The sequence below is a fragment of the Bombina bombina genome, chromosome 1, assembly GCF_027579735.1.
Source record: "Bombina bombina isolate aBomBom1 chromosome 1, aBomBom1.pri, whole genome shotgun sequence".
Lineage (NCBI taxonomy): Eukaryota > Metazoa > Chordata > Amphibia > Anura > Bombinatoridae > Bombina > Bombina bombina.
This window is the reverse complement of record NC_069499.1, coordinates 1,345,159,515-1,345,173,597: the sequence shown is the minus strand read 5'-3', so window position 1 is coordinate 1,345,173,597 and position 14,083 is coordinate 1,345,159,515. Positions and strand designations below refer to the sequence as shown.

General features: G+C 38.5%; 1 protein-coding gene across 3 annotated transcripts in view; it reads left to right on the top strand.

The window, feature by feature from the left end:
• Positions 1–13,760, top strand: part of ELMO3 (engulfment and cell motility 3) — a 345,089-nt gene extending 331,329 nt beyond the window's left edge. For all 3 annotated transcript variants that reach the window (XM_053702885.1, XM_053702894.1, XM_053702901.1), the window contains exon 21: positions 12,344–13,760. In XM_053702885.1, coding sequence (XP_053558860.1) covers positions 12,344–12,556 — 213 coding nt within the window. In that variant the 3' untranslated portion in view covers positions 12,557–13,760. The remainder of the gene's footprint in view (positions 1–12,343) is intronic.
• Positions 13,761–14,083: the final 323 nt, after the last annotated feature.

Here is a 14,083-nt window from a genome sequence, read left to right as displayed (position 1 = left end):
CGATAAACATTCTGGAACTGAGAGCGATATTCAATGCTCTCAAGGCTTGGCCTCAACTAGCAGAGGCCAAATTCATAAGGTTTCAATCAGACAACATGACGACTGTTGCATATATCAACCATCAGGGGGGAACAAGGAGTTCCCTGGCGATGGAAGAAGTGACCAAAGTAATTCAATGGGCGGAGATTCACTCCTGCCACTTGTCTGCAATCCACATCCCAGGAGTGGAAAATTGGGAAGCGGATTTTCTGAGTCGTCAGACATTTCATCCGGGGGAGTGGGAACTCCATCCGGAAATCTTTGCCCACATAACTCAATTATGGGGCATTCCAGACATGGATCTGATGGCGTCTCGTCAGAACTTCAAGGTTCCTTGCTACGGGTCCAGATCCAGGGATCCCAAGGCGACTCTAGTAGATGCACTAGTAGCGCCCTGGACCTTCAACCTAGCTTATGTATTCCCACCGTTTCCTCTCATTCCCAGGCTGGTAGCCAGGATCAATCAGGAGAGGGCTTCGGTGATCTTGATAGCTCCTGCGTGGCCACGCAGAACTTGGTATGCAGACCTGGTGAATATGTCATCGGCTCCACCATGGAAGCTACCTTTGAGACGGGACCTTCTTGTTCAAGGTCCGTTCGAACATCCGAATCTGGCCTCACTCCAACTGACTGCTTGGAGATTGAACGCTTGATTTTATCAAAGCGTGGGTTCTCAGATTCTGTCATTGATACTCTTATTCAGGCTAGAAAGCCTGTAACTAGAAAAATTTACCATAAAGTATGGAAGAAATATATCTGTTGGTGCGAATCGAAAGGATTCCCATGGAACAAGATAAAAATTCCTAAGATTCTATCCTTTCTACAAGAGGGTTTGGAGAAAGGATTATCTGCAAGTTCTTTGAAGGGACAGATTTCTGCTTTATCTGTTTTACTTCACAAAAAGCTGGCGGCTGTGCCAGATGTTCAAGCTTTCGTTCAGGCTCTGGTTAGAATCAAGCCTGTTTACAAACCTTTGACTCCTCCTTGGAGTCTCAATTTAGTTCTTTCAGTTCTTCAAGGGGTTCCGTTTGAACCCTTACATTCCGTAGATATTAAGTTATTATCTTGGAAAGTTTTGTTTTTGGTTGCAATTTCTTCTGCTAGAAGAGTTTCAGAGTTATCTGCTCTGCAGTGTTCTCCTCCTTATCTGGTGTTCCATGCAGATAAGGTGGTTTTGCGTACTAAACCTGGTTTTCTTCCGAAAGTTGTTTCTAACAAAAATATTAACCAGGAGATAGTTGTGCCTTCTTTGTGTCCGAATCCAGTTTCAAAGAAGGAACGTTTGTTGCACAATTTGGATGTAGTTCGTGCTCTAAAATTCTATTTAGAGGCTACAAAGGATTTCAGACAAACATCTTCCTTGTTTGTTGTTTATTCTGGTAAAAGGAGAGGTCAAAAAGCAACTTCTACCTCTCTCTCTTTTTGGCTTAAAAGCATCATCCGATTGGCTTATGAGACTGCCGGACGGCAGCCTCCTGAAAGAATCACAGCTCATTCCACTAGGGCTGTGGCTTCCACATGGGCCTTCAAGAACGAGGCTTCTGTTGATCAGATATGTAAGGCAGCGACTTGGTCTTCACTGCACACTTTTACCAAATTTTACAAATTTGATACTTTTGCTTCTTCTGAGGCTATTTTTGGGAGAAAGGTTTTGCAAGCCGTGGTGCCTTCCATCTAGGTGACCTGATTTGCTCCCTCCCATCATCCGTGTCCTAAAGCTTTGGTATTGGTTCCCACAAGTAAGGATGACGCCGTGGACCGGACACACCTATGTTGGAGAAAACAGAATTTATGCTTACCTGATAAATTACTTTCTCCAACGGTGTGTCCGGTCCACGGCCCGCCCTGGTTTTTTAATCAGGTCTGATGAATTATTTTCTCTAACTACAGTCACCACGGTATCATATGATTTCTCCTATGCATATTCCTCCTTTATGTCGGTCGAATGACTGGGGAAGGCGGAGCCTAGGAGGGATCATGTGACCAGCTTTGCTGGGCTCTTTGCCATTTCCTGTTGGGGAAGAGAATATCCCACAAGTAAGGATGACGCCGTGGACCGGACACACCGTTGGAGAAAGTAATTTATCAGGTAAGCATAAATTCTGTTTTTGGCGCCAAAAGCATTTAGGCGCCAAATAATGTGGGCGTCTTTTTTGGCGCGAAAAAATATGGGTGTCACTTTTGTCTCCACATTATTTAAGTCTCATTGATTTTTTGCTTCTGGTTGCTAGAAGCTTATTCACTGGCATTTTTTTCCCATTCCTGAAACTGTCATTTAAGGAATTTGATCAATTTTGCTTTATATGTTGTTTTTTCTATTACATATTGCAAGATGTCCCACGTTGAAGCTGAGTCAGAAGATACTTCTGGAATATCCCTGCCTGGGGCTGGAGCTACCAAAGCTAAGTGTATCTACTGTAAACTTATGGTATCTATTCCTCCAGCTGTTGTTTGTACTGTTTTGTCATGACAAACTGTTTATGCAGATAATATTTCCTTTAAGTACTGTTACATTACCTGTTGCTGTTCTGTCAACATCTAATACTCAGAGTGTTCCTGATAACATAAGAGATTTTGTTTTTAAATCCATTAAGAAGGCTATGTCTGTTATTCCTCCTTCTAGTAAATGTAAAAAGTCTTTTAAAACTTCTAATTTTTCAGATGAATTTTTAAATGAACATCATCATTCTGATTCTGATAATGGTTCTTCTGGTTCAGAGGATTCTGTCTCAGAGGTTGATGCTGATAAATCTTCATATTTATTTAAAATCAATTTATTCGTTCTTTACTTAAAGAAGTCCTAATTGCATTAGAAATTGAGGATTCTGGTCCTCTTGATACTAAATCTAAACGTTTAGATAAGGTTTTTTTTAAATCTCCTGTAGTTATTACAGAAGTTTTTCCTGTCCCTAGTGCTATTTCTGAAGTAATTTCCAGGGAATGGAATAATTTGGGTAATTCATTTACTCCTTCTAAACGTTTTAAGCAATTATATCCTGTGCCATCTGACAGATTAGAGTTTTGGGACAAAATCCCTAAAGTTGATGGGGCTGTCTCTACTCTTGTTAAGCGTACTATTCCTACGGCAGATGGTACTTCCTTAAGGATCCTTTAGATAGGAAAATTGAATCCTTTCTAAGAAAAGCTTACTTGTGTTCAGGTAATCTTCTTAGACCTGCTATATCTTTAGCGGATGTTGCTGCAGCTTCATCTTTTGGTTAGAAGCTTTAGCGCAACAAGTAACAGATCATAATTCTCATAGCATTTTTTCTTCAACATGCTAATAATTTTATTTGTAATGCCATCTTTGATATCATTAGAGTTGACGTCAGGTATATGTCTCTAGCTTTTTTAGCTAGAAGAGCTTTATGGCTTAAGACTTGGAATGCTGTTATGTCTTCTATGTCTACTCTGCTTTCCCTTTCTTTCCAGGGTAATGATCGTTTTCATTCCTTTTGTCACAACAAGGAACAAAAACCTGATCCTTCATCCTCAGGAGCGGTATCAGTTTGGAAACCATCTCCAGTCTGGAATAAATCCAAGCCTTTTAGAAAATCAAAGCCAGCTCCTAAGTCCACATGAAGGTGCGGCTCTCATGCCAGCTCAGCTGGTAGGGGGCAGATTACTTTTTTTCTAAGAAATTTGGATCAATTCCGTTCACAATCTTTGGATTCAGAACATTGTTTCAGAAGGGTACAGAATTGGCTTCAAGATAAGGCCTCCTGCAAAGAGATTTTTTTCTTTCCCGTGTCCCAGTAAACCCAGCGAAGGCTCAAGCATTTCTGAAATGTGTTTCAGATCTAGAGTTGACTGGAGTAATTTTGCCAGTTCCAGTTCTGGAACAGGGACTGGGGTTTTATTCAAATCTCTTCATTGTACCAAAGATGGAAAATTCCTTCAGACCAGTTCTGGATCTAAAAATATTGAATCGTTATGTAAGGATACCAACATTCAAAATGGTAACTGTAAGGACTATCCTGCCTTTTGTTCAACAAGGGCATTATATGTCTACTATAGATTTACAGGATGCATATCTGCATTCATCCAGATCACTATCATTTTTTGAGATTCTCTTTCCTAGATAAGCATTACCAGTTTGTGGCTCTGCCGTTTGGCCTAGCTACAGCTCCAAGAATTTTTTACGAAGGTTCTCGGTGCCCTTCTGTCTGTAATCAGAGAACAGGGTATTGTAGTATTCCTTATTTGGACGATATCTTGGTACTTGCTCAGTCTTCATATTTAGCAGAATCTCATTCGAATCGACTTGTGTTGTTTCTTCAACATCATGGTTGGAGGATCAATTTACCAAAAAGTTAATTGATTCCTCAGACTTAGGTAACCTTTTTAGGTTTTCAGATAGATTCAGTATCCATGACTCTATCTTTGATAGACATGAGACATCTAAAGTTGATATCAGCTTGTCGAAACCTTCAGTCACAATCTTTCCCTTCGGTAGCCTTATGCATGGAAATTCTAGGTCTTATGACTGCGGCATCGGACGCGATCCCCTTTGCTCGTTTTCACATGCGGCCTCTTCAGCTCTGTATGCTGAACCAGTGGTGCAGGGATTACACAAAGACATCTCAATTAATATCTTTAAACCCGATTGTACGACACTCTCTGACGTGGTGGACAGATCACCATCGTTTAGTTCAGGGGGCTTCTTTTGTTCTTCCGACCTGGACTGTAATTTCAACAGATGCAAGTCTTACAGGTTGGGGAGCTGTGTGGGGGTCTCTGACAGCACAAGGGGTTTGGGAATCTCAGGAGGTGAGATTACCGATCAATATTTTGGAACTCCGTGCAATTTTCAGAGCTCTTCAGTCTTGGCCTCTTCTGAAGAGAGAATCGTTCATTTGTTTTCAGACAGACAATGTCACAACTGTGGCATACATCAATCATCAAGGAGGGACTCACAGTCCTCTGGCTATGAAAGAAGTATCTCGAATTCTGGTTTGGGCGGAATCCAGCTCCTGTCTAATCTCTGCGGTTTATATTCCAGGAATAGACAATTGGGAAGCGGATTATCTCAGTTGCCAAACGTTGCATCCGGGCGAATGGTCTCTTCACCCAGAGGTATTTCTTCAGATTGTTCAAATGTGGGAACTTCCAGAAATATATCTGATGGCTTCTCATCTAAACAAGAAACTTCCCAGGTATCTGTCCAGATCCCGGGATCCTCAGGCGGAGGCAGTAGATGCATTATCACTTCCTTGGAAGTATCATCCTGCCTATATCTTTCCGCCTCTAGTTCTTCTTCCCAGAGTAATCTCCAAGATTCTGAAGGAATGCTCGTTTGTTCTGCTGGTAGCTCCAGCATGGCCTCACAGGTTTTGGTATGCGGATCCTGTCCGGATGGCCTCTTGCCAACCGTGGACTCTTCCGTTAAGACCAGACCTTCTGTCGCAAGGTCCTTTTTTCCATCAGGATCTCAAATCCTTAAATTTAAAGGTATGGAGATTGAACGCTTGATTCTTGGTCAAAGAGGTTTCTCTGACTCTGTGATTAATACTATGTTACAGGCTCGTAAATCTGTATCTAGAGAGATATATTATAGAGTCTGGAAGACTTATATTTCTTGGTGTCTTTCTCATAATTTTTCCTGGCATTCTTTTAGAATTCCGAGAATTTTACAGTTTCTTCAGGATGGTTTAGATAAAGGTTTGTCCGCAAGTTCCTTGAAAGGTCAAATCTCTGCTCTTTCTGTTCTTTTTCACAGAAAGATTGCTAATCTTCCTGATATTCATTGTTTTGTACAAGCCTTGGTTCGTATTAAACCTGTCATTAAGTCAATTTCTCCTCCTTGGAGTTTGAATTTGGTTCTGGGGGCTCTTCAAGCTCCTCCGTTTGAACCTATGCATTCATTGGACATTAAATTACTTTCTTGGAAAGTTTTGTTACTTTTGGCCATCTCTTCTGCCAGAAGAGTCTCTGAATTGTCTGCTCTTTCTTGTGAGTCTCCTTTTTTGATTTTTCATCAGGATAAGGCTGTGTTGCGAACTTCTTTTTAATTTTTACCTAAGGTTGTGAATTCCAACAACATTATTAGAGAAATTGTAGTTCCTTCATTTTGCCCTAATCCTAAGAATTCTAAGGAGAAATCATTGCATTCTTTGGATGTTGTTAGAGCTTTGAAATATTATGTTGAAGCTACTAAGACTTTCCGAAAGACTTCTAGTCTATTTGTCATCTTTTCCGGTTCTAGAAAAGGCCAGAAAGCTTCTGCCATTTCTTTGGCATCTTGGTTGAAATCTTTAATTCATCATGCCTATGTTGAGTCGGGTATAACTCCGCCTCAGAGGATTACAGCTCATTCTACTAGGTCAGTTTCTACTTCCTGGGCGTTTAGGAATGAAGCTTCGGTTGATCAAATTTGCAAAGCAGCAACTTGGTCTTCTTTGCATACTTTTACTAAATTCTACCATTTTGATGTGTTTTCTTCTTCTGAAGCAGTTTTTGGTAGAAAAGTACTTCAGGCAGCTGTTTCAGTTTGAATCTTCTGCTTATGTTTTCATTTAAACTTTATTTTGGGTGTGGATTATTTTTTCAGCGGAATTGGCTGTCTTTATTTTATCCCTCCCTCTCTAGTGACTCTTGCGTGGAAAGATCCACATCTTGGGTAGTCATTATCCCATACGTCACTAGCTCATGGACTCTTGCTAATTACATGAAAGAAAACATAATTTATGTAAGAACTTACCTGATAAATTCATTTCTTTCATATTAGCAAGAGTCCATGAGGCCCACCCTTTTTTGTGGTGGTTATGATTTTTTTGTATAAAGCACAATTATTCCAATTCCTTATTTTTTATGCTTTCGCACTTTTTTCTTATCACCCCACTTCTTGGCTATTCGTTAAACTGATTTGTGGGTGTGGTGAGGGGTGTATTTATAGGCATTTTGAGGTTTGGGAAACTTTGCCCCTCCTGGTAGGAATGTATATCCCATACGTCACTAGCTCATGGACTCTTGCTAATATGAAAGAAATGAATTTATCAGGTAAGTTCTTACATAAATTATGTTTTTTAACCCCTAATCTGCCAACCGGACATTGCCGCCACTGAAATAAATATATTAACCCCTAAACCGCTGCACTCCCGCCTCGCAAACACTAGTTAAATTTTATTAACCCCTAATCTGTCGTCCCTAACATCGCCGACACCTACCTACATTTATTAACCCCTAATCTGCCATCCCTAACATCGCCTACACCTACCTACATTTATTTACCCCTAATCTGCCACCCTATATTAAATTTATTAACCCCTAAACCTAAGTCTAACACCCCCCTAACTTAAATATAATTTAAATAAAACGAAATAAAATAACTACAATTAAATAAATTATTCCTATTTAAAACTAAATACTTACCTATAAAATAAACCATAAGATAGCTACAATATAACTAATAGTTACATTTGTATCTATCTTAGGGTTTATATTTATTTTACAGGCAACTTTGTATTTATTTTAACTAGGTACAATAGTTATTAAATAGTTATTAACTATTTAATAACTACCTAGATAAAATAAAGACAAATTTACCTGTAAAATTAATCCTAACCTAAGTTACAATTACACCTAATACTACACTATCATTAAATAAATTAACTAAATTAACTACAATTAAATTAAATAAACTAAAGTACGAAAAACAACAGACACTAAATTACAGAATATAAAAAAATTATTACAATTTTTTTAAACTAATTACACCTACTCTAATCCCCCTAATAAAATAAAAAAGCCCTCCAAAATAATAAAATTCCCTACCCTATACTAAATTACAAATAGCCCTTAAAAGGGCCTTTTGCGGGGCATCGCCCCAAAGTAATCAGCTCTTTTACCTGTAAAAAAAAAAACAATACCCCCCAACATTACAACCCACCACCCACACACCCAACCCTACTCTAAAACCCACCCAATCCCCCCCTTAAAAAAAACTAACACTACCCCCTTGAAGATCACCCTACCTTGAGACGTCTTCACCCAGCCGGGCAGAAGTCTTCATCTGATCCGGGCAGAAGAGGTCCTCCAAGCGGCAGATCCAGATGGCATCTTCTATCTTCATCCATCCGGAGTGGAGCGGGTCCATCTTCAATCCAGCCGACGCGGAGCATCCTCTTCAAACGAAGTCCAAGCGAAGAATGAAGGTTCCTTTAAATGATGTCATCCAAGATGGCGTCCCTTGAATTCCGATTGGCTGATAGGATTCTATCAGCCAATTGGAATTAAGGTAGGAATTGAGGTTGCATTCTATTGACTGATTGGAACAGCCAATAGAATGCGAGCTCAATCCTGTTGGCTGATTGGATCAGCCAATAGGATTGAACTTCAATCCTATAGGCTGATTGGATCAGCCAATAGGATTTTTCCTACCTTAATTCCGATTGGCTGATAGAATCCTATCAGCCAATCGGAATTCAAGGGACGCCATCTTGGATGACGTCATTTAAAGGAACCTTCATTCTTCATTATTTTATTTAATTGTGTTAATTTAGTTCATTTATTTAATGATAGTGTAGTGTTAGGTGTAATTGTAACTTAGGTTAGGATTTATTTTACAGGTAAATTTGTCTTTATTTTAGCTAGATAGTTATTAAATAGTTAATAACTATTTAATAACTATTGTACCTAGTTAAAATAAATACAAAGTTGCCTGTAAAATAAATATAAACCCTAAGATAGATACAAATGTAACTATTAGTTATATTGTAGCTATCTTACGGTTTATTTTATAGGTAAGTATTTAGTTTTAAATAAGAATAATTTATTTAATTGTAGTTATTTTATTTAGATTTATTTAAATTATATTTAAGTTTGGGGGGTGTTAGACTTAGGTTTAGACTTAGGTTTAGGGGTTAATAAATTTAATATAGTAGCGGCGACGATAGGGGCGGCAGATTATGGGTTAATAAGTGTAGTTAGGTTGCAGTGACGTTGGGGGGGCAGATTAGGAGTTAATAAATATAATGTAGGTGGCGGAGATGTTGGGGGCAGCAGATTAGGGGTTCATAGGAATAATGTAGGTGGCAGCGGTGCCTTGAGCAGCATATTAGGGGTTAATAATATAATGCAGATGTCGGTGCGGCAGATTAGGGTTAATAAGTGTAAGATTAGGGGTGTTTAGACTCGGGGTTCATGTTAGGGTGTTAGGTGTAGACATACATTTTATTTCCCCATAGGAATCAATGGGGCTGCGTTAGAAGCTGAACGCTGCTTTTTTGCAGGTGTTAGGTTTTTTTCAAGCTGAATCTGCACAAGCACGTGCACAAGCACGTTTAGCCAGCTTACCGCTACCGTAAGCAACGCTGGTATTGAGATGAGATGTGGAGCTAAATTTTGCTCTACGCTCACCTTTTTGCGGCTAATGCCAGGTTTAAAAAAACCTGTAATACCAGCGTTGTCTTAAGGGAGCGGTGAAAAAAAAAGGCTCGTTAGCAACGCACCCCTGTTACCGCAAAACTCGTAATCTCGCCGAATTGCTTTTATAAAAGCCTTACTTTCAGCGAGATGATTGAATTTGTTAAAGATATGTTGTATAATATGGGAAGAAGACATTTTTATCTTTTGTTTAAAAAATATTCTGCTAGATTACTAGTCTTGCGTTAGGCTTAAAAAGCAGCGTTGGCCGGTCCCAACGCTGCTTTTTAATGCCCACTGGTATTACGAGTCTTGCAGGTACAGGTGTACTGCTCACTTTTTGGGCCTGACTCGGAAATACCGCAAATCCACTTACGTCAATTGCGTATCCTCTTTTTTCAATTGGACTTGCATAGCGCCGGTATTACGAGTCTGCCAAAAAGTGAGCGGTAGACCTTCTCCTGTCGAGCCTGGTACCGCATTTAAAAGTCAGTAGTTAAGAGTTTTACACTACAAAGCTGTAGCATAAAACTCTTAACTAAAGTGCTAAAAAGTACCCTAACACCCATAAACTATCTATTAACCCCTAAACCGAGGCCCCCCACATCGCAAACACTTAAAACAAAATGTAACCCATAATCTGCCGAACCGGACATCGCCGCCACTATAATAAATATATTAACCCCTAAACCGCCGCACTCCCGCCTCACAAACACTAGTTACATTTTATTAACCTCTAATCTGCCGTCCCTAACATCGCCGACACCTACCTACATTTATTAACCCCTAATCTGCCGCCCCCAACGTCGCCGCCACTATATTAAAGTTATTAACCCCTAAATCTAAGTCTAACCCTAACCCCCCCTAACTTAAATATAATTTAAATAAATAAATCTAAATAAAATTCCTATCATTAACTAAATTATTCCTATTTAAAACTAAATACTTACCTATAAAATAAACCCTAAGCTAGCTACAATATAACTAATAATTACATTGTAGCTAGTTTAGGGTTTATTTTTATTTTACAGGCAAGTTTGTATTTATTTTAACTAGGTAGAATAGTTATTAAATAGTTATTAACTATTTAATAACCACCTAGCTAAAATAAATACAAAAGTACCTGTAAAATAAAACCTAACCTGTTACAATTACACCTAACACTACCACTATAATTAAATTAATTCCCTATATTAAATAAAATTATCTAAAGTACAAAAAAACCCAAAACACTAAATTACAGAAAATAATAAACAAATTACAAGATTTTTAAACTAATTACACCTAATCTAATCCCCCTAACAAAATAAAAAAATCCCCCCAAAATAAAAAAAGCCCTACCCTACACTAAATTACAAATAGCCCTTAAAAGGGCCTTTTGCAGGGCATTGCCCCAAAGTAATCAGCTCTTTTACCTGTAAAAAAAATTACAAATTCCCCCCCCAACATTAAAACCCACCACCCACACAACCAACCCTACTCTAAAACCCACCCAATCCCTCCTTAAAAAAACCTAACACTAACCCCCTGAAGATCACCCTACCGGGAGACGTCTTCATCCAACCAGGCAGAAGTTGTCCTCCAGACGGGCAGAAGTTTTCATCCAAGCCGGGCAGAAGTCTTCATCCAGGCGGCATCTTCTATATTCATCCATCCAGCGCGGAGCGGCCCATCTTCAAGACATCCGGCGCGGAGCATCCTCTTCTTTCCACGGCTACGACTGAATGAAGGTTCCTTTAAATGACGTCATCCAAGATGGCGTCCCTTCAATTCCGATTGACTGATAGAATTCTATCAGTTGATCGGAATTAAGGTAGAAAAAATCCTATTGGCTGATGCGTATTACAAGTTGAAAGTAAAAAGTTTGTGTGCATTGAGTTTCGCTCGCATGCTAACTTCAGATATTGCGACCTTGTTTAATTCTTTTCCCCATAGACTTCAATGGAGCGTGCTTTTAAAAAAACAAATACTTATTGCTCACGCGCTAACCAGACACCCGAAGGTAGTTAAATATTTCACGTTCTAATGTTCTTCAGATAGAGGAAAATGTGTGTGTGTTTGTATATATATATATATATATATATATATATATATACACACACACATATATATATATATATATCTTTATAATATAGCCCTTTCCATTCAAACACCTTGTCATATACCATATACCTTTTAACCCTTATAAAAAATGTTTTATTAATATGTATATGAATAATTTCATCAGATAGTGTGTATATAACAGCTTATTTTAATGTATTTATGTTGTGTATGAAGCATATTTTTTTTAAACTCTTACTCTTTACGCTAGATTTTTACTCTGGCAATTGCGACGCCAGCTAATTTTGTTTGCGCTCAAGCAAACGCATTTACTTTAAACTTGTAATACGCGCACAAGTTAGTGCGGGTGCAATATTGCTTATCACGACCTGCCCTAATAATAGAGTGCCACTTGTAATCTAGCCCTGAATGCAGTAAATTATTTCTGTTTGACTTGCTTTATCACACCTTAGTGTAATGATTTTACACTAGTTAAAGGCAAATATAAATAAATAAGGGTTTGCCAAATGTGGTGATTAGAAAGAAAGTTAAAATGGGATAAGATCTGGTACTTCGTTTTTAATTATTCTTCTAGCATTAATAATGCTGGCGCCTCAATAGAACAAGAATTTCTTTCCAGCATGTGAATTGTTGTCATACAGCGGCTTCTCTATAACTATTTTCCTTCTCACTTTAACATGAGAGTAACCGCAGAGATTCTTGTAGTTGCGGCTACCATTTTTTTATCCATTCTGAGGGCATAAGACATCTTATTTGACAAATAATTATATAGGAAATATACTTCTCTGCAAACAAATGTCTTCTATAGTGCAGAAAGTTGTGTTAATAATTTTATCTAAGTAACCATCACTGACTGTAACTGATCTTGTTTTCTCTCCAGTTTTGTGTCTGGGTTGATGGGCTGAATGCGCTGCTTGGTCGGAAAATGCTCAGTGAGCTGATGCGAAATGACTTGGATATCCTGCTTAACACTGAGCTCAAACTGAGACTACTGGACCTGGAAAACATTCCCATTCCAGAGCAACCACCGCCTATTCCACCAAGGCCTCTCACATATAATTACTGCTACGAATTTACCTCGGCAGAGGCCTGACTGTGACATGCCCCACAGATACATTCATTGGATGCTGTCACAGATCTCATCATTGCCCCTCAGATTATACTACTACTAATACTTGTCTTCTATAAATCCATAACTCTGAGAAGCAAACACTGAAATATATTAACAGATATACCCATACAGGCACTACATCAGACAAGCTCACTAATACACTCCCCTATTTCTCAAAAAAAAAAAAACCTGACTGCTGCTATTCATTAATTTCAAAGACACTTAATCAGATGCATTTACAGATAGACCCATGCAGACGCTACAACAAATAAAGGGTGCCAAACACTCACCCATCACACTATGGCCTTTTAACTAGGATTACTGCTACGATCTAAAGAGGCGTAACAATGATACACCAATCCATATAAGCTAAGAAAAAAAACCCATAGGCACATAAACCTACCCATGCCTCCAGGGCCACTGAAGCATGACTGCTTAGGCAAATTCACCTCCTATGATGGGGCTTGGCATCAAAACACAATTAGAAACACACTCACATTCTACCTTTCATGTTTAGGATAACTAATCTCATATATGGGCTAATATTACAACAGAATGACTCACTGATATTTCCAGATAACCTGCAAGATATAGAATGTTATACCAAGCTTATCTTCATGAGGTGCACATCCCTTTATAAATGTAATTGATATTAAAAGGTAATATGCTAACTGCAATACTGAGGATACCATGCCAAATAAACTGCCATTTTTAGGACACTACATCAGGCACACTGTACTGAGGATACCAAGCCAAATAAACTGCCATTTTATGACACTACATCAGGCACACTGTACTGAGAAAGTCGCTACATATACAGAGTTCTAAATGCACTGGAACAGGCACAATTATATATACTATACCAGACAATTTGCAATAACATAGGTCCTACGCTAGATTAATTTTATTGAGGCAACTGCACCAGACACGTCATATGGAGGAGAAAGCTCCCAGCATGCTGCCATTTTGAAGACACATGCATGCACTCCTGTTATGAGAACTCTTCATCAGATACACTCTCATATGGGGGTACTTATAAATATATATATTTATTGAGATCTTAATAAACAAAACAAATGCTTAAACTTGAGACACTTTATAAAACGTACTGTCGCCGTAATTTTGTACAAAGGATATTAACTGTATTATATCAATAAATATTTTCAGTTATGATTGTATGACCAAATTATTTGCTTGAATATTCTTTGTAGTTCATTATTTTCCATTTCAAGAGCTCTATGGCTACAAAGTCATTCAATTCATGTGATTATACAATGTATTTGATTCACGACAACTGTAGGGATGAATTGTTCACGACCAGTGACATTATGGGGTTGATCACAAAGTCTTCAGAAAAGCATATTGTCTGCTAAAAATCCCCCTAGACTTTAATGGTGAATTCTGTAGAAAAAATAATTAGATAAATGTTTCTAAAGGATTGTGATCGACCCCATAGGAAGGAAGGAAGGAAGGAAGGAACAGTCTTTTACATGAGAATCATTTGGTTCT